A 21088-nucleotide genomic window follows, 5' to 3' on the forward strand; every position below is an offset into this window, starting at 1 on the left:
CATATTCATATTTTCATTCTTGCTACTTAGTAATCATTCTACACATTTGTACCAATTCTTTGGTAGTTTTAAGCAATCTCTAGATTAGCCGCAGTTATATTTTCATTCTTGCTACTTACTAGTCATTCTACACATTTGTATCAATTCTTTGGTAGTTTTACGCAATCTCTAGATTAGCCACAGTTACCTTCATCAATCAAAATTGTTTTATTTGGAATAGTGCCAGAAGGTTGTTCAGTGAAATATAGTGAACAAGTGATTCATATTAAAAATGGAAAGTACGCTAAACTTATAAAAGTTCAAGACTGCACGTTCCAAAACAAATCTCCCTAAAGGATCAAATGTTTTAACAGGATTTATAAAAAAAAATACTTCATTCAGGGATCCTTTTCTGAAGATTAAAAATTTCCTTCAGAAGTATTTTTCCTGCCTCATAGTGTGGGGGCAGCCACGGAAGGAGCAAACACGTATTGTGATGCTGCCACACAAACACCACCCTCTGTTAAGGAGCCAAAAGTTCCATAATTATGTTTCATCGTTTTATTGATATCACAACTGGTTACTTGATGGCCTGACCTTCAACCTTCTCCTGCTTCTGTCCGTCTGATTTCAGAAAGAGTTTTTTGATGGTGATTCTTCAATATCTTTGAGTTTGCCGCTCAAGTAAGGCAGACTTCAGTCTCTTAAGCTGGTTATATCTGATTTTACAGCATCACAGAAAATGCAACTGAGTTTATTTCCTAGTAAGGAGGCCAAGATTTAGTATCCTAGACACTAAATATGCCGCACCCCACCATTTAAAATTCTTTTTACAGTGCAATTCTACTGCACATGAATCCTGTCCGTTCTTCAGAAGTAGATCCTGATTTGTTTTAGTAAGATTTTCAAAGTCCTCAGCTTACAACCACAAGTTAACCTTGGGAGTTTTTGTCGTTCAGTTGTTGCAGTCAGACGAGGCTCAATTTTACGATGGTTTTTGCCGTGGTCATCAAAGAGAGTCACTGTGGTAGTTAAGCAAATCATGCGGTCATAAATCCAAACCCAGTTTATTCAAAGGGTTGGGGGGTTTTGTATTTTTTGCTGGAAAATGGCAAAACATCACAAAATGTGACCGTGTGACTGTAGGACCCTGCAACTAGTCATAAATGTGAGCCAACTGCCAAGCGCTTGAAATGCAATCATGGGACTGCAGGGGTGGTGTGGCAGTTGTTAAGTACAATTGAGAAATCATTAATGGGTCCGGATTATTTACGGGAGCACCTGCTGCCGGCGTCAACTTCCCATCGCCCCGTGCGTTCCCACAGAGAGGGTCTCCTCAGGGTGCCATCGGTCAGGGAGTGCCGGCTGGCGGCTCCCAGGAGAGCATTCTCTGTGTGTGCGCCTGCCCTCTGGAATCAGCTGCCTGTGGAGCTCCGGATGGCTCCCGACCTTCGCTCTTTTCGCCGTGACCTGAAAACCTGGTTATTCGAGCTTGCCGGCCTGGACTGAGGGATTGGGGTTTTAAATTTCATAATTTAATTTATTTTGTTTGGGGCAAAATTTAATTTAATCTATTTTTAACTTCTGTATGTTAGATTTTAATTGCTCTGTACACCACCCTGAGTCCCTCTGGAGAAGGGTGGTATATAAATCAAATAAATAAATAAATAAACAAACAAACAAACAAACTTCTGAATGGCCATTAAGTAACTGGTCGTAAGTCAAGGACGACTTGCACTCCTAAGTGAGGGCGAATGCACGTGAGAAATGTATTTTCTTATTGGGTTGGGATGGTTGTTTTATTCATGGCTATGAAGGACTTTGTGCCTAACAACTAAAAGAATAGACTGTCAGTATAGGTAGTCCTTGACTTACAACAAGCTCGTCACCCGGGTGACCGGGGCCCCTCCCCAGAAGGGACCCATCCACCTGCCGGAAACGGAGAGGGGTCCTTCGGGAGAAGGGTGGTATATAAATAAAATTATTATTATTATTATTATTATTATTATTATTATTATTATTATTATTATTATTATTATTAGTAGTAATAATAATAATATTATTATTATTATTATTATTATAATGGCCCTGAAAAAGAGGGACTTATGGCCGTTTTTCACACTTATGGCTGTTGCAGCATCCCCACGGTCACCTAATCAAACTTCAGATGCTTTGCAAATGACTCACGTTTATGATGGTTGCAGTGTCCTGGGGTCATGTGATCCCTTTTTGCGAACTTCAGACATGAAAACTCAATGTGGAAGCCAGATTTACTTAACAACGGTGTCACTAAGCTAACAACTGCAGTGATTCACTTAACAACTGGGGCAAGAAAGGTCATACAAATGGGGAAAAACTCACTTAACAAATGTCTCACTTAGCAACAGAAAATCTGGACTCAATTGTGATCGTAAATCGAGGACTACCTGTATTTATAAAAAAGAAATATACGGTGTTTTCAGAAATAGTGTCGCAAACAATGTGAATCATACCATTTAGTTAGAAAGACGGATACTTTGCAGCACATTGGTCCAGTAGTTTTCATGGGGAATTATAATAACCACATGCATTAATCGTCTAACATGAGCTGAAGCTGATTCATGGCTGCTTAATCATCTGTGGCTGAGAAGGTAACTCAAGCTACTTACGTTGTTTTCATCTTGCACTCTCACTTCTTTAAGGACTTTCCTTGTTCTTGGGCTTGCCATGGTCCTGTAGGAGAAAAACAATCAATGTAAACAAGATTCACAGCACAGAGCAGGGGTAGGCAACCTTGGCTCTTTTATGACTTGTGGACTTCAACTCCCAGAATTCCTGAGCCGTCTGGCTCAGGAATTCTGGGAGTTGAAGTCCACAAGTCATAAAAGAGCCAAGGTTGCCTACCCCTGGCATAGAGGAATTTAAATCAGAATTGGGACCACACGTTAAGTTAAGATGATTTATTGCTCATGTCTACTATACACAATGATTTAATCAACTAACAGGCAGCATTAAATTAGCGCTAGGTGAGAGTCAATGGCATTCCAAAGGCACTTATACCAGGAGTCCCCAACCCCTGGTCCATGGACCGGTACCGGGCCACGGCATGCCAGCAACCGGGCCGCACAAACAAGGAAAGCCCCATCCAGCACACAAAACCACGCACCCTGCGGTCCGCGGAAAAACCTTTCTCCATGGAACCGTTCCCTGCTACCCATAAGGTTGGGGACCTCTGACTTGGACCATTAAGGATTCCAGGGTGATTCCTCATTTGACTCCACCTCTAGTTCTGCCTCTCCTCCTACAGTTTAGCAGAAAATATTACAGCAATTCCCTGATTTGTCAATCTGAAAGCAGCTGGGAGATCAAATATGAATTCTTTCCCAATAATACCAGAACATTAGTATCAATAAGGTTACCCACGATCGCAGCTTGAAGTAGTACTTTTGTCCATGATCTAACTGCAGCAACAAAACACAATAATGCCAGACAGGAAGGAAAAAGCATGCCAGCGTTCTCTAGCTTGGGTCACAATCTGCAAAGCATGCGTTGAAAGGGAACCCAGGATTTAATAAATATTGTCAGGGAATTGTTCTTCCGCAATGAAAAAGATGAAGAGAATAATTCTAGTGGAACATTATGGGAGATACTCGTGCATGAACAGTTTTTGTAGCAGGCTTTGCATTTTTTAAAAGAACGAACTTTTATTGAACAGACACCATTTTGAAGGATGCATATTGACAACTGGGAAAATCCAAAACGTTTTTAAGTTTTAACTGCTAACTCAACAAAATATTATTTTTAAAAAGCCCTGCGCTTTTCTGGCTTTTATCGTGTTTTGTTGATAAAAACCAGAGTTGCAGCAAAAGTTATAAGGAAAACCAGAACATCTGCTGGAAACTCCTATCCCACATGAGAAAAGGTGAGAGGGGACTTGAAGACAAGCATTTCCTGTAAAGATTCCCATCTGGTATAACTGATCTACATTCCTAATATTCAGGAAATTAAAAAAAACCTGGCTTTTTGCAGTATTTGAAATTGTGGTGTGAGAATTGATTGCACTTGTGGTGACTGGTTGCACTAATAAATTAATAGTGATCCAATGAGGTTCCATGGAATTGAGATTATTAAGATATGCTTATTTATTTACATGCCAATTTAGATGCTGCTGATATTGTTGCCATTTTTGCTGCAGGCTGCTTAGATTTGCCCCAACTAAAGCTGCAAAAACCTAAAAATCGAAATAAAATCTGGGCAGTCAATCAGCATTCACAAGGAAACCTGTACAATCTGAAAGAACAGGTGACAAGTGGGTTCAGAAAGGTGACTTCTTGGCACAACTTGTCCATTTCAGATTTGAAGCGGTCATTTCTTTTAAATGACTGCTATAATCAAAGTACTGTCAAGGTGTTAAGCTTTGTGGAATACATGGAGGATTGCCAAAGAGAGAGAGACAGACAGAGAGGACAAGATGAAGAGAATTAGACTGCATTATTTTTGGCCAAGGGTCAGCAGTATCTTTCTTCTTTTAATGAAACAAGGCAATTAAAACTTGGCAACAGCCTGTGGTGCAATGAAAGAGAACCCCAAATCTTTATGAAGAATGTACACGGCAGGAGTTAACCTCTTAGAGTAGAGGTCCCCAACCTGGGCAACTTTAAGACTTGTGGACTTCAACTCCCAGAATTCCCCAGCCACCATGGCATGGCTGGCTGGCTGGAGAATTCTGGGAGTTGAAGTCCACAGGTCTTAAAGTTGCCAAGGTTGGGGACCCCAGTCTTAGAGGTTGTCTCCTGCAAACCTTGGTAGCCTAAACAGAAATGGGGTTACTGTACCTCTTTTTGAAATGTGAAAAGATAATACAGATAGTCCCCGACTTACAACCATTTAATAATCGTTCAAAGTTACGACGTTGCTGAAAAAAGTGATTAATGACCAGTCCTTGTACTTATGACCACGCAAGTGGCCCAGCAAGAATGTGATAAAAATTTGGGCATCTGACAATCAGTATCTGTGACAATTGCAGCATTCCAGGCATTGCAGTGATCACGGTTTGCAACCTTCCCCACCAGGAGCTTCTGACAACCAAAGTCAATTGGGGGAAACCGGATTGACTTAAGGTGTGATTTCACTTTTGCCACCTTGTGGCAAAAAAAAGATTGTAAAATTGACCACTGCTAATGACCACTGCTTAGCAATGCAAGTTCCAGTCCCATCTGTGGTTGTAAGTCGGGGACTACTTTTATTATATTATTTCCCGGCTAGTAATTATTTCTTGCTATTAGCTCACTTTTGTTTTTATTTCTACACATAAATCTTCTATTTGGAGAGGCCCAAAGTAGAAATGCCACGGCAAGAATCATTTCGAGTAGCTCCAGTATTCCAAAGTCATGCAGGTTTTATGTCATAACATTATTTAATGTTAGTTTGGTCGCTTAACAGTGAGACACTAGTAAAGCGGGCACAGCAGAGCCTGCATTTTTTGCATCGTACAAGAAGAACACATCTTCCTTCTCCTGTCCTTACCACTTTCTGCACAGGGACGATTAAAAGCATGCTGTCGTATTGTATTACAGTCTGGTTTTGAAATACTACTGTTTCGGACAGGAAGGCTGTGCAGAGAGTGGTGAGGCACGCTGGCTGAGGAATTCTGGGAGTTGAAGTCCACAAGTCATAAAAGGGCCACGTTTGAAGACCCCCTGCCCTATACCATCTCAGAGATATGGTTATAGAAACCTCTAGGGATGGAGCACCCACAGCTTCAGAAAGCAAGCCATTCTACTGATTAATTGTTATAACTGTCAGGAAATTTCTCCTTAGTTCTCTCCTTGATTAGTTTCCATCCATTGTTTCTTGTCTTGCCTTCAGGTGCTTTGGAGGATAAGATTGACCCTCCTCTCCTATGTCGCAGCCCCTCAAATATTGGAAGATTGCTATCATGTCACCCATTTTTTTCATTAAAGTAGGCTTACCCAATTCCTGCAACTGTTCTTCGTATGTCTTAGCCTCCAGTCCCCTAATCATCTTTGTTGCTCTTTGCACTCTTTCCAGAGACTCAACATCTTTCCTTTCACCATAAAATGTTTGGGTTTTTTTCACCACAAAATCAGGAAGAAAGACATCATCTGAGCCACTGAATTTCAACCTCTGCCTAGGGCAGGAATCCAGGTTATCCAAGTTAAATGGTTACCTTGACTTCACTTGGGCCAGGCTACATCTTTACATTGACAGTTCTGCTGTCAAAGTGCTTCTACTGTTAGGATTTATTTTTTCTAAAAGCGCCGTAAATCGAAGTTTACTTTCTGTTACTTAAATGCATTAGTCCATGACTGCCCTCTGGAATGAAAGAACACAGGTCTTGAGCTTCTGTGAGACACTAATTTATAAAGAGCCTTGGTGGAGCAGTGGGCTAATGCCTCCTTAAGTAACACCAGCTGCCTGCAATTAGTGCAGGTTCGAGTCCCACCAGGCTCAAGGTTGACTCAGCCTTCCATCCTTCCGAGGTAGGTAAAATGAGGACCCAGATTGTTGGGGGCAATTAAGCTGACTTTGTAATAATGCCGCTTGGGGTGTGTGTGAAAGCCCTAATAAGCAGGCATATACATAGAATGAAGGCTACTGCTAAGCTTGTAAGCCGCCCTGAGTCTTCGGAGAAGGGCGGGATATAAATGGGATTAAAATAAATAAATAATAATAAAATTTAAAAGATCTGTATGGCCACCCATCTTAAAGCTCACGGGGAGGGGGGGGGAGGAAGAGACGATACTTTTCCAACATTATTATCATATTGCCCCAACATCTTTTTGGTCAAAGCTAAACAACTTCAATTCTTTCCATCTCTCTTCACAAAACTGCAGGTAGTTCTCGACTTATGACCACAATTGAGGCCCAAATTTCCATTGTTAAGCAAGACTGTTAAGTGAGTTTTGCTCCATTTTGTGACCTTTCTTGCCACAGCTGTTAAGTGAATCACTGCAATTGTTAAGTTAGTAATACTGCAGTTAAGTGAATCTGGCTTCCCCATTGACTTTGCTTGTCAGGAGGTCGCAAAAAGTGATCGCATGACACCCAGGACCCCCGCAAGCGTCACAATTACATGCCAATTGCCAAGCATTCAAATTTTGATCACGTGACCATGGGGATGGTGCAACGCTCCTAAGTGTGAAAAACAGTGATAAGTCACTTTTTTTCCAGTGCTGTTGCAACTTCAAATGATCACTAAATGAATGGTTGTAAGTCGAGGACTATCTATAGTTTCCTAATCACCTCCGCCACCCCTTGTCGGAACCTGCTCCAATTCTTCTGAATCCTTTTTAGCCCACTGTGCCCAGAAATGGGAAAGATCCTCAGGGTGGGATGCAAAGCAGGCCGAATAAACAGAAACCCCAATTTCTCACGATTTGGAGAGACGGGATGGGATGGAATGGGAATGGAATGGAATAGAACAGAATATTTTTTTATTAGCCAAGTGTGATTGGACACACAAGGAATATGTCTCCAGCGCACAGGGCTTTTTTTCTCATAGAACGCTCAGAATGGAGTTCAGGCACCTTTTTTGGATGGAACCTTGTAGGGTAGGCAAGGCAGGTTGTATGACATTGTGTGAGTTCCGGCACCTTTTTCTTTTACAAAAAAAGCACTTGCCGGCGCATAAGCTCGGCAAGTAATAGGTCACAGACCACAAATTTATTTATTTATTTATTTATTTGATTTATATACCGCCCTTCTCTTGAAGGACTCAGGGCGGTGTACAGGGCAATAAAAATAAGAATACAGGATACAAGATTTAAAGTTAAGTGATTGTGCCCAATGTTGTAGGTTAGTTAAAATAATGTTAAAACCCAAACCCATCAGGCCAGGCCGGCTTGTTCGAATAGATAAGTTACAGTTACAGTTACAAATCACAGTTACAATCATTGTGGGCGCTCCGGAACTATGGAATCAGTTACCGGTAGAGCTCCGGATGGCGCCCGATCTTCGCTCCTTTTGCCGCGATCTGAAGACGTTTTTGTTTGCACAAGCCGGCCTAGCCTGATGGGGGATTGGTGGGTTTTTTTTTATTCTTGTATTTTAGTGTTGTATCTTTGGGGTTTTATAATTGTAGCATATCAATTGTTTTAAAATCGGGCAATTATTTAATTTCCTTTTAATATTTGTAACTTTGTATTTTATTCTTGCCCTGTGAACCGCCCTGAGTCCTCAGGGAGAAGGGCGGTATAGAAATATTATTAAATTAAAATTAAATTAAATTTAACCATAAGACACAACTGACAAATTAATTGTTAAGAACCCCCCCCCCCCGCCATAGGAGAAGACAGCAGGAAAGATAAGATGAGCAACTGAATTGAGGCTTTCCTTCCAGGCATCCTCAAAAGCGCCCAGCGTTTTCGCCTGCAGCCCCCCTCCCCATCCAAGCAGGACCTGAATCTGCCACCGACTATTATTCCAAGATTATTATATTTTTTTCTGGGGGGTGGGGGGGAGAGAAGGCGAGAACCATGAGCAAACCCAGGACCTCCCATCTCTCTTTCTCCCCCCCACCCCTTTTTTTTTTAAAAAAAATTATGCATTGGTGGCAGAGAGTCTTGAAGGCAGAAAAGCTGATAATTTGGCCCTGGTAATAATTTTCATTCATTATTTCTCCTGCCTCTTTCTGCGGGGGGGGGGGGGTGGGGGGTGGGGGGGGAAGGGGGAAGAGCCCAATCTGGATTTCCTTGCTTGTAAGGGGATCAGCCTTCCCACCCAACTGGGGGTGCCCAGCAAATTTGTATGAAAGCCCTAATAAGCAGGCATATACATAGAATGAAGGCTACTGCTAAGTTTGTGAGCCGCCCTGAGTCTTCGGAGAAGGGTGAGATATTTATTTATTTATTTATTTATTTATTTGTTTGTTTGTTTGTTTTTATAAACCGCCCTTCTCCAGAGGGACTCGGGGCGGTGTACAGAATAAGGTAGGCATACAGAATGAACAATAGTGAAAAAAACAATAGTAAAATAGGGCTTAAATTTAATTAATTGTTTTAACTGATTTTAATTTTTGTATTTTATGTTTTAATTGCCTTGTAAACCGCCCTGAGTCCTACGGGAATAGGGCGGTATATAAACTCAATAAATAAATAAATAAATAAATAAATAAATAAAATACAAACTGGGACCCCAATTAGAGCTATCAGGCCAGGCCGGACTGCTGGAACAGGGATATAAATGGAATGAAAATAAAATAAATAAATACACATAGAATGAAGGCTACTGCTAAGCTTGTGAGCCGCCCTGAGTCCTTCGGAGAAGGGCGGGATAGAAATGGAATGAAAATAAAATAAATAAAAAATACACATAGAATGAAGGCTACTGCTAAGCTTGTGAGCCGCCCTGAGTCTTCGGAGAAGGGCGGGATATAAATGGAATTAAAATAAATAAATAAATAAATTTAAACCCCCCCCCTTTCCAAGGCATTCGAGCAGATCTCTGGAGAACCCCACCGGGGGTTGGGGGGGGGGCTCGTGGCCCACCTCCCTCCCCAGAGGCGCCACAGTCTGGAGCGGAGCCAAGATTCAACCCGGATCCCCCCATAGGGGAAAAAAAAGGGCGGGGAGGGGGGGCAAAAGGGGAAGGGGCTGAGGAGGGGAGGGGGAGCTGGATGTAGCCTGAGGGGAGGGAGAAAAGCCCCCTCCCCTTCCCCGTTTCCCTCAGCTTGGGACATACCCGACTAGGCGAAAGGCAAAAGCGCGGCTACTCCGGAGTCGGCGAGCGAACCACCGTTTGCCCTCAGTCCGTCAACCGGCCGGGGAAACCTCTCAGCCGGCTTTTTTTTTTTTTTTCCTCTCGCCTCTCACTGCGCAGGCGCCGTCTTTGCCACGGCCGGCTACGTTGCCACTTTGCAAAGGATGCCGGGTAAGTTTGCCAAGCCACGAGAACGTGGGGGTGGGGGGGGGAGGAAAGGGAATGGGGAAAGAGAGAGACCGCAAGACGGCGCGCGCATGCGTCCAGGGTCCGCCTCCGCCTGAAATACGACGACTCGACGCTGGAGGGGGGGGGTGGACAGGGCCGCGAGCCCGAGGGGGGAGGAGAAAAGCGGCGGCGGGGTGGGGGGTGTGATGAAAGAAGGAGCGGTGACGTGGCAAGGAGCCGGCGAGCGGATTGGTGAGTTACGCGCGAGCCGGCGAAAGAGGCGCTCATTGGTGGGGAGGCGCGGCAGGCGCTTCTGCACGGGTGATTCCCGGGTGTGTGCGGGGAGCGGTTTCACACGTGCCCTAACTAGAGACGAACGTGGGAACTGTAGAGGGGCGGGGCGCTGGGTATGGACCCCGTAACTCAGGGGTGTCAAACTCAATTTCATTGAGGGCCGCATCAGCATTGCGGTTGCCTTTAGGGGGGCCGGGTGGGTGTGGCCAGGATGGGCGTGGCCTACTGGGTGGGCGTGGCTAGAGTGGGTATGGCCTACTGGGTGGGCGTGGCCAGCTCTACAACATTGGCATCAAGGGGGCCTGGGCAGGAGTGGGACAGATCTGAGGGTCTCTGGCAGAAGGAGGGTCTCTGGGCCAGGGCCAAGGCAGTGGGGGCCCTTCCTTCAATGTTTCCAGGATGGCTTCGCGGGCCACATGAAACCACTTCGCGGTCCGGATCCGGCCCCCGGGCCTTGTGTTTGACTTGTCTGGCGTAAAGGAAAAGGAATTAGGGCTGGATGCCGCCGTTCGGAGAATGCCGTTTGGTGGCCCCCAGGGGGAGGGCATTCTCTGTGGGTGCGCCTGACCTGTGGAACCATTTACCGGTTGAGCTCCGGATGGCTCCCGACCTTCGCTCCTTCCAACGTGACCTAAAAACCTATCTGTTTGAACAATCCGGCCTGGTCTGATGGGTTTTGTTTTAATTATTGTTTTAATGTAATTTATCTTCTGCATTTGGGCACTAGGGTTTAATTTGTTTTCAATTTCTGTATTTGGGCATTTTGATATTTATGTCCCTGTTCACCCCCCTGAGTCCTTCGGGAGAAGGGCGGTATACAAATCAAATCAAATTAAATAAATAAATAAATAAATAGAACTGAAATGATTTAAGGCGGGATCCGACTGGTAGTATCTTTCCAGTTTTGCACGAAAGCTGTAAAGTTACAGTATGCCTGCCCGGAGAAAAGCCGATTGAGCAGCCTTTTCAGAAAAGGCTCGGCGAAATGAATCAAAGGGCGAGAAGGTGCTGTGGGAAGTCAGCCCCCACCCCAGAGAAGGAAATATTAAAAGGGCAGAATATTATATTTCCTCAAAGGGTCTTAAAGAGGCTGAAAAGCATGCCCAGTTTTTCTTAATTGCCCCAAGTCTGCTTTCCCCCAGGCAGAAACCAGGTCTGTAGAAATGCAGATGTAACAATCCATTCGGGAAGGTTGGAGCCCTCCAGCTAGAAGCTTAGGAAGGCAAAGACACCTAAAATCTACATACCCCGCCCAAACTATAGGATTAACCCACAGATGCCAAAAGGGCACACTCACACTCAGGTCAGAATACATGACACAGGAAATATAAAGCCTCAAACAGGAACAGGAAACAACTCCAAACAAAAGGCTCCAGAGGGTATAAAAACCCACTCCCTACATGTGCTTACTCTCTTTTTCTAGAGCCATCTTTCTGTCTGGCTCTCCTCTTCAATAAACTGCAACCTTCTTTCTAAAGCAGTTGCCATTTTGTTTATTCCCGTCTTGGACTGGACCCTGATGAAGATTTTTCCTTCAACAGGGCCTTGGAGGTCTTCTAGTCTATAACACCCCCACCCCCCATGGCAAGTGTCCTTATACTATCCTGGATAAATGGTTTTCCAATCTTTTCTTGAAAACCTCCAGCAATGGGACGCTCACAACTCCGAGAGGCAAACTGTTCCATTGATCAATCATTCTCACTGCCAGGAAATTCATTCTTGTTTCCAAATTGGATCAGAGGAGGAGGAGGAGTGCTGTTCCTTGGTATAGCCTTCCAGTATATATATAAAAAACATTAAATAAAACTAAGCTATGAACAAACCTAGATAGCATATTAAAAACCAGAGACATCACCTTGCTGACAAAAATTCATATAGTCAGAGCTACGGCTTTCCCAGGAGTAATGTATGGCTGTGAGAGTTGGACCATAAGAAAGGCTGAGCTCACAAGAATTGATGCTTTTGAATTGTGGTGTTGGAGAAGATTCTTGAGAGTCTCTTGGACGGCAAGGAGATCCAATCAGTCAGTCCTAGATGAGATCAACGCTGACTGCTCTTTAGAAGGCCAGAGACAGAAGCTGAAGCTCAAGTCCTTTGGCCACCAAGTGAGACAGGAGGACTCCTTGGAGAAGACCCTGACATTGGGGAAGACGGTAGGCAAAAGGAGAAGGGGAGGGCAGAGGAGGAGAAGATTAGATAGTGTCATTGATGCATGAATTTGGGCAGGCTCGGAAAATGGAGACAGGGGAGGCCTGGCGTGCTGTGGTCCGTAGGGTCGCAAAGAGTCGGGCACAACTTAGCGACTGAATAACAACAAAACAAATCTGATAGGGCAAGGATCTCCAAGCATGTCAACTTTACAACTTGGGGACTTCAACTCCCAGAGTTCCTCAGCCAGCATGCCTGGCTGAGGAATTCTGGGAGTTGAAGTCCACAACCTGTAAAGTTGACAAGGTTGGAGACCCCTGTGATAGGTTTCATTTAGTAATGTCATGGAACAATTTATGCAACTGGCCTCAAGGGGGCGCTGTTAGATAGTCCTTATGCAACTCCATCGCTGACCTCTGTTTGAATTTTGATTTCGCCCTGTGTTTCTGTCTCTGATTCTGTCATTCAGCCTTGGATTAAATCGAAGAACATTCACATATGCACCAGAGCAGTGTTTTTGTTTTTGTTTTTCAAACTTGGCAACTTTAAGGTGGGCGGACTTCAACTCCCAGAATTCCCCAGCCAGCTGAAGTCTGCACATCTTAAAAGATGCCGAGTTTGAAAAAAAACACTGCTCCAGAGAATTAAATTGTGTATATGATCAAATTACCCCAGGCAATTTGCAAGCTTCAGCATTACTTTGATTTACAGGCTCCCCACGTTACACTTAACTGGGTCGATGGAGTTGCAATGGGGAGTGGGTTAATTGACTCGGCAAACTAGCTTCAATTTAGCACAGTTTTGCTTAGAATTAAACTTAATAGCCGCCCAGTCTGTTGTGGGATGGAAACACCCAAATCTGGGGGATTCTCCCATTGGCTTGGAACTTAAAAGAAAGAGAAGAAAAAGAGCTGGAGAAAAAAATAACAGTTTGACAAGCAAATTTATAGAACTTGCTGCCAAGGTGTGAAAACATAAAACGTGCCTCCCAACAGAGGGTCAGGCAGGCCTCATCTTACAACCATTTGTTCATATGATTGCTACAACTTTCAACTGTAATTCTGCGTTCAGTGACAGTCGGAAGTCAAGAATTGCTTTTATGAAAGGAGCAGAGCTTACTCGGTGGCATACAATGCTGTGTTTGTTGCACAGGTGTAGAATAGGTGGTGCTTGGCCCTGTGAGTAGCCAGTAACTGTCAGAGGGATCTCGGAGTCCTAGCGGACAATTGCTTAAATATCAGCCAGCCATGTGCTGCAGCTGCCAAAAAAGCCAACGCAGTCCTAGGCTGCATTAACAGAGGGATAGAATCAAGATCATGTGAAGTATTAATACCACTTTACAATGCCTTGGTATAGTGCATCCAGTTTTGGTGGCCATGATGTAAAAAAGATGTTGAGACTCTAGTCTAGAAAGAGTGCAGAGAAGAGCAACAAAGATAATTAGGGGGCTTGAGGATAAAATATACGAAGAGTTGCCATTATTGGATATGTCTAGTTTAATTAAAAGAAGGACTAGGGGTGACATGATAGTCTTCCAATATTCAAGGGGCTGCCACAAAGAATAGAATAGAATAGAATAGAATAGAATAGAATAGAATAGAATAGAATAGAATAGAATAGAATAGAATAGAATAGAATAGAATAGAATAGAATAGAATAGAATAGAAATTGGAGAATAGAATAGAATAGAATAGAATAGAATAGAATAGAATAGAATAGAATAGAATAGAATAGAAATTGGAGAATAGAATAGAGTAGAGTAGAGTAGAATATAGAGTAGAGTAGAATATAGAGTAGAGTAGAATAGAATAGAATAGAATAGAATAGAATAGAATAGAATAGAATAGAATAGAATAGAATAGAATAGAATAGAATAGAATAGAGCTGGAATGGACCTTGCAGGTCTTCTAGTCCAGCCCCCCGCTCAAGCAGGAGAACCTATACCATCTCAGACAAGTGACTGTCCAGTCTTTTTCTTAAAAAAAAACTCCAGTGATGGAGCACTCATGATTTCTGGTGGCAAGCTGTTCCACTGGTTAATTGTCCTCACTGTCAGGAACTTTCTCCTTAATTCCAGGTTGCTTCTCTCTTTGATCAGTTTCCAATCATTGTTTCTTGTCCTGCCCTCTGGGGCTTTGGAGAATAATGTGGTCCCCTCTTCTTTGTGGCAGCCCCTCAAATACTGGAACACTGCTATCATGTCCTCCCTGGTCCTTCTTTTCTCTAGACTAGCCAAACCCAAGTCCTGCAGCCGTTCTTCATATGTTTTAGTCTCCAGGCCTTGGATCATCTTAGTTGCTCTTCTCTGAACTTTTTCCAATATCTCAACATCTTTTTTGTAGTACGGTGACCAAAATTGGTTGCAGTATTCCAGGTGTGGTCTACCTAGGGCTTTGTAAAGCGGTACTAATACTCCATGTGATCTTGATTCTATGCCTCTGTTTATATAACCCAGGATTGTATTAGCTTTTTTGGCTGCTGCTGCACACTGCTGGCTCATGGTTAACTGATTGTCTACTAGGACTCCAAGGTCCTCTCACAGTTACTACTATTGAGCAAGGTACCCCCTATACCTGGGGTAGGCAACCTCGGCTCTTTTATGACTCATGGACTTCAACTCCCAGAATTCCTGAGCCAGCATAGCTGACTCAGGAATTCTGGGAGTTGAAGTCCATGAGTCATAAAAGAGCCGAGGTTGCTTACCCCTGCCCTATACTATACCTGTACATTTGGTTTTTCTTGCCTAAATGCCAGTTTCTTGCCTAAATTCCTGCCAGTTTAGTGTCATCTGCAAATTTGATGAGTTCCCCTTTTATTCCCTCATCTAAGTCATTTATGAAGATATTGAAGAGTACTGGGCCTAAGACAGTGGTATCCCACTGCTTACTTCTCTCCATGTGGATGTAGTACCATTGAGGACTACTCATTGAGTACAGTTTGTCAGCCAGCTACAGATCCATCTCGTGGTGATGTTGTCTATATTCCACCTCTTTCTAGCTTACTAAGCAGAGGGTGGTGGTCTACTTTGTCGAATGCCTTACTGAAGTCTAAGTGTACTCTGTCCACAGCGTTTCGCTGGTCGACTAATTTGGTGACTTTATGAAAGAATAAAATAAGATTGGTTTGGCATGATCTGTTTTTAAGAAGCCCGTGCCGGCTACCAGTTATAACTTTGTTTGCTTCTAGTTGTTCCCAGATCTGTTTTTTTATTCTTTTCCAGGATCTTCCCGGGTATTGATGTTAGACTGATTGGTCTGTAATTTCCTGGGTCTGGTCCCCCCCTTTCTTGAAGATGGGAACCATATCAGCCCTTTTTCCAATCCTCAGGTACTTCCCCGGTGATTCAAAGCTCCTGAAGGCAGGACAAAGAAGTAACAGATGGAAACTTCTCACGGAGAGATCCAACCTAAAACTAAGGAGGAATTTCCTGACAGTGAGAACAAATAACCAGTGGAACTACTTGCCTCCAGAGGTTGTGAGTAGTCCATCACTGGAGGTTTGTGAGAAGAGAATAGACAACCATTTGTCTGAAATGGTATAGGGCAGGGGTAGGCAACCTCGGCTCTTTTATGACTCATGGACTTCAACTCCCAGAATTCCTGAGTCAGCTGACTCAGGAATTCTGGGAGTTGAAGTCCATGAGTCTTAAAAGAGCTGAGGTTGCCTACCCCTGGTATAGGGCAATGATGTTGAATCTTCTAGAGACCAAGTGCCCAAACTGCAACCCAAAACACACTTATATATCGTCAGGTGCTGGATGGGCGTGCCCATTGGATGGGCGTGCCCAACTGGGTGGGCATGGTCAACGGGGCGTGGCTGCGGCGGTAACAGGCTGAGTCAGCCTTCCATCCTTCCAAGGTAGGTAAAATGAGGACCCAGATTGTTGGGGGCAATAAGCTGACTTTGTAATAATGCCGCTTGGGGGGCGCACGCGAAAGCCCTAATAAGCAGGCATATACATAGAATGAAGGCTACTGCTAAGCACATTGATTTGTGCTTTAAATTGTAAGCCGCCCTGAGTCTTCGGAGAAAGGGCGGGATATAAATGGGATTAAAATAAAAAATAAAATAAAAAATTTCCTCCTGTCATCAACTTAGCCTTTTCCCCCTCCAGTGCCCAGCAGGATCTGGTTTTTTGCTTCCTTGCTCTTTTCTGTACTTTTTTTGTTTGTTTGTTTGATACACAATCCTCCTTGCTCCTTATCTCTTTCTCATTGTGTCTTCATTTTTCATGGCCAGCCGCAGGTGCAAAATACACAAGCCTGCTTGTATTAGTTTGACGCGCTCTGAGTAAAATAAAAAAACAACAACAATCTCACTCACTATTCCCCCTCCTTCCCTTGCTCTACTGCTTATCTCAGAGAGAAAATATAATTTACTCAAGGAAAAGCAAAAGGATTTATGCTGGAAATGGTAGACTTAACAGATTCTTGGCTACACAATACTTATCTATTTTATGTTGTGTAAGGCGATGCTGTTTCATCAGTTAAGGCCATAGCAAAATGTTACGTATCAGACCTGATAGCTGTTGTGCAAAACCCAGCCTTCAATTTATTGGATATTTGCATAAGAAGTCTCAAGAGACTTTGCAGCTGGGAACAGATATGCAAATTTGGCTCTTAGGTGGTCCATCACGGAAGGGATCCTTGAAGGAAGAGGGGGGTCAAATTATTTTCCAAAGCACCAGAAGGCAGGACAAGAAGCAATGGATGAAAACTGACCAAAGACAGAAGCAACCTGGAATTAAGAAGAAACTTCCTAACAATTTAGTTAGTTAGTTAGTTAGTTAGTTAGTTAGTTAGTTAGTTAGTTAGTTTATATACTGCCCTACTCCCAAAGGACTCAGGGCGGTTTACAAGGCAAAATTTAAAAACAATACAATATAAAATTAAATTAAATTAAGTCTAGCCGCAAAAAATTAAAATCACAATGAGAACAATTAACCAGTGGAACAACTTCCATTCAGAAGTTGTGGATGCAAATGGGAAAGGATTTGGGTGAGGAACGTAAAATTTACACAAGCTCAAAATTTAAGAGAAAATTTTTATAAAATGTTTTACAGATGGCATTTAGATCCTAAAAAGCTGGCAAGTATGTATCCGAACTATCAGCCCAAATGCTGGAGGTGTGGTGAAGAAGATGCAACATATTTTCATATATGGTGGACTTGTAAAAAGGTTAAGGCCTTTTGGATAAAAATTTGGTGGAACATGCAGAAGATTTTCAAGCAAAGGATAAAGTTTTGTCCGCAACTTTTTTTGTTGGGTATAATTACAGATGCTACGGTTGTGGACACTAAGCTGATGTTGAATTTAATTACGGCAGCAAGACTCTTAATAGGCCAATATTGGAAGAAGGAGGAACTGCCGACTGTAGAAGAATGGACTTTAAAGGTTTCTGACCTGGCAGAGATGGCAAAGATTTCGGCTTATTTGAAAGATCACTCGCAAGAACGTTATGTTATGGAGTGGAGAAAATGGATTGAGTATATCCAGAACAAATATGGGACTAAGAAGTTTCATGTAGCATTTGAATAAGTCTTCCTTTTTTTTCTCCTCTTTTTTTCTTTTTTCCTTTTTTTATATATCTTATATTAATAGTGTTTGTAATTACCCTATATGAGCTAGAGAGAGATGGATTTCAGAGTTTATGGTTGTTAGCATATGAATGTTTACGATTGTTTTTTTGTTCTTTATACCTTGTACTTAGCTCTGGGAAGTCGGGGGGGGGGGGGGGAGGGGGGGAGGGGGAGGGAGGGAGGGATAGGGGAGGGTTAGGGGGGATTGTTAAAGATAAAATGTATGATAAAACTTTTCAATAAAAAAAGAAGTTGTGGATGCAACAACACTGGCGGTTTTCAAGAAAAGACTAGACAGCCTTTGGTGTGAAATGATACAGGGGTGTCTTGCGAGAGCAAGGGGGTTGGAGTAGATGACCTCCAAGGTCCCTACCAACCTTTGTTACTGTTATTCCACTGTTACTCTTACTCACAGAAAAGAGATGACAGCCAGTATGGTCTAGTCCAGGGGTAGGCAACCTCGGCTCTTTTATGACTCATGGAATTCAACTCCCAGAATTCCTGAGTCAGCATAGCATAGCTATGCGAGTTGAAGTCCATGAGTCATAAAAGAGCCGAGGTTGCCTACCCCTGGTCTAGTCGCACCAGGCTGGCAAGTGGGAGACCGTCAGTTCTAGTCCCGTCTTAGGCATGAAAGCTGACTGGGTGACTGTGGACCAATCACCACGAAACTGTGAGTTCTAGTCCCACCTTTGGTATGAAAGCTGGTTGGTTGACTTTGGGCCAATCACCAGGAGACTGTGAGTTCTAGTCCCACATTAGGCATGAAAGCTGGTTGGTTGGCTTTGGGCCAATCACCAGGAGACTGTGAGTTCTAGTCCCGCATTAGGCACAAAAGCCAAAGTTTGGTGGCTTTGAGCCATTCACTCTTTCCCAGCCCGACCCACTTCACAATGTTGTTGCGGAGAAAACAGGAAGGTGCGCTGGCCTTCTTTGTTGCTTCGAGTTGCTTGTAAATATAATAAAGACAGCATACAAATGCAGGCGGTCCTCGACTTACAATCATTCGTTTAGTGACCGTTTGAAATTACAGTGGCACTGAAAAAAAGGGATTGACGACCGTTTTTCACACGACCATTACAGCATCTACGTGGTCACGTGATCAAAATTTGAACGCTCGGCCACCGACTCCCTATTTAGGACGGCTGCAGGGTCCCAGGGTCCCGTGATCCTTTTCTGCGACCTTCTCTCAAGCAAAGTCAGTGGGGAAGCCCGATTCACTTAACAACTGTGTCAAGAAAGGACGTAAAGTGGGGCAAAATTCACTTAAGCGTCTTGCTTAGGAAAGGGAAAGTTTGAACTCGGTTGCGGTTGTAAGTCAAGGGCTACCCGTATATGTGCACGTCTGTGTGTTTATAAATGCATGGACATACCACACACACACACACACACTGTACGTACACACGTGCACACACGTGTCTATATACAGACATACACCTTTTGTACATAGGTTCAATCCTGCTTGAGGATGGAATAAGCCGTCAATCCTCCATCACTTGCACATTTATGTTTTAGGGTTTTTAACAAAGCATCTTTATTATTATTATTATTTGGAAAAGGAAGTGGTCTGTCTGTAGGAGAATCTGCCAGTTCCCATCCTAGTCTCTCATGGGAATTGACTCAAACGTTGCTTTCAGATCTCTAAATGCAGCCTAGAGAAAGCCCCTTGTCAATCTGGGTGACTTCACGGACCCATGATACAATAGAATTCATTAATTTGCTGTGGAAAAGCCTGCTCTGAAATCTGCTCATTCTACAGCTATTTTTTTTTTCTTCTTCCTTTGCCTCAGCCAATCAGGGAGTTTTTGAGAGAGATGCTTCACGTATAATGCAGTGATTATTCAGAGCCAGCTGATAGTAATTGGATGGGTGGCTCTTATCTTTTTCCTGAATTGGAATTGCCATATAATTTTTTCCATGCTGTTAGGAATCTGCAGGGAATTGCCAATCCGGACAAAAGAACGGAGGGCAGAGATCTCTGTGGTGAGATTTCTGAAGATCCTACAGGATGGGATGATATCTCAGCAAATGGGATATTTTGGAGCAAAAAAAATAAATAAATTCCAGATCGGATTCCGTAAACAGCCCACAATTATTATTTTTTTAATTTTGAAAGCAAAACAAAAAGAAATGATTATCCCATTCCTTCCTTCTTTCTTTCTTTTTCTCATCCCTCCCTCCTTCCTTTCTTTTTCTTTATTTCTTTGTCTCTTTCTGTCGCTCCTTTCTCCTTCCTTTTGCTCTTTTTCTTTCGTTCTCTTTTGTTCCCTTTCTCTTTCTTTCATTCCCTTCCTTCTTCCCTCCCTCCTCCCCTCCCCCTCCCTTCGCCAGCTTTTTTTTTTTGGCATATCTCTGAATTTTGCCACAAAGAAGTCTTTTGATCCAGACAGAGACTGCTGAAAAGTTATTGATCTGGGGTCATTTGAAGTAAAGAAGTACCAGCTTTCTTTAAATTTAAGATTGGTGAAATATTTATTTGGAGAAAGATGGATTATTTTGTCTGGTGGATTAAGAATAATATGTATGTTTCTTAATAAAAGAGTAGATCAGTAAAAGTTTTTTTTATGCTTCCTGAACAGATTTAGAAAGATTTATTCCTTGGCTGACAACTTCATTCTACTAGAAATGAAAAATATGGACAGAAACACCTGCATGCAAAAAGGACGGTACCTATTTTGTTTTAATAAACAGAAAAAAAGAAAATGGTTCAAAAATGTGAAAGTGAATCTGAATCTACCTAAAATTCAAAAATCATCGAAATATCAAAATTATGGATTTTCACACTAAGGGCTAGCAAAAACACTTTTTTCTTTGAAAGATGAAGCTATCCTGGTTCAACAATCTTGATAAGATCTGTTTAATTCCTGCTTATGAACTGGCTTTTTACCAGACTGGTCAATATTCTGGGTATGTATATGTATTTTGTATAAGACAGAGGATTTATTTGAGGTTTGGTTTTTTTTAAAAAAATGGCTATTGGACAAAATGCTAGCATAACAAATGTGATCAGTGCAATAAATCAAAGACAATTGCAGAATATATTTGGAGAACTTCAAAATCATGTGTGCTTTATATCCAGAAACACGGTGAATATGTTACGTATTAACCTTCTCCAAATAAATATGCTAACTCCTAAACAATTTTCCCTTTCTGTAGCATTTCACAAATTGTTTGTTTCTTATATGCAAGTGAAGTTATTATACCTTAAAACCGTGCAAGAAT

The 21088-nt window shown here is 42.7% G+C and overlaps 1 protein-coding gene across 1 annotated transcript in view; it reads right to left on the reverse strand.

The window, feature by feature from the left end:
• The window catches only part of ARFGAP1 (ARF GTPase activating protein 1), a 50770-nt gene extending 40973 nt beyond the window's left edge, over nt 1-9797 (reverse strand). Inside the window, exons 1-2 of the mRNA XM_083360927.1 lie at nt 9661-9797; nt 2628-2691 (exon numbers count right to left, since the gene is read on the reverse strand). Coding sequence (XP_083217053.1) covers nt 2628-2687 — 60 coding nt within the window. The 5' untranslated portion in view covers nt 2688-2691; nt 9661-9797. The remainder of the gene's footprint in view (nt 1-2627; nt 2692-9660) is intronic.
• Nucleotides 9798-21088: the final 11291 nt, after the last annotated feature.

Source organism: Vipera ursinii, assembly GCF_947247035.1.
Source record: "Vipera ursinii genome assembly, chromosome: 3".
Lineage (NCBI taxonomy): Eukaryota > Metazoa > Chordata > Lepidosauria > Squamata > Viperidae > Vipera > Vipera ursinii.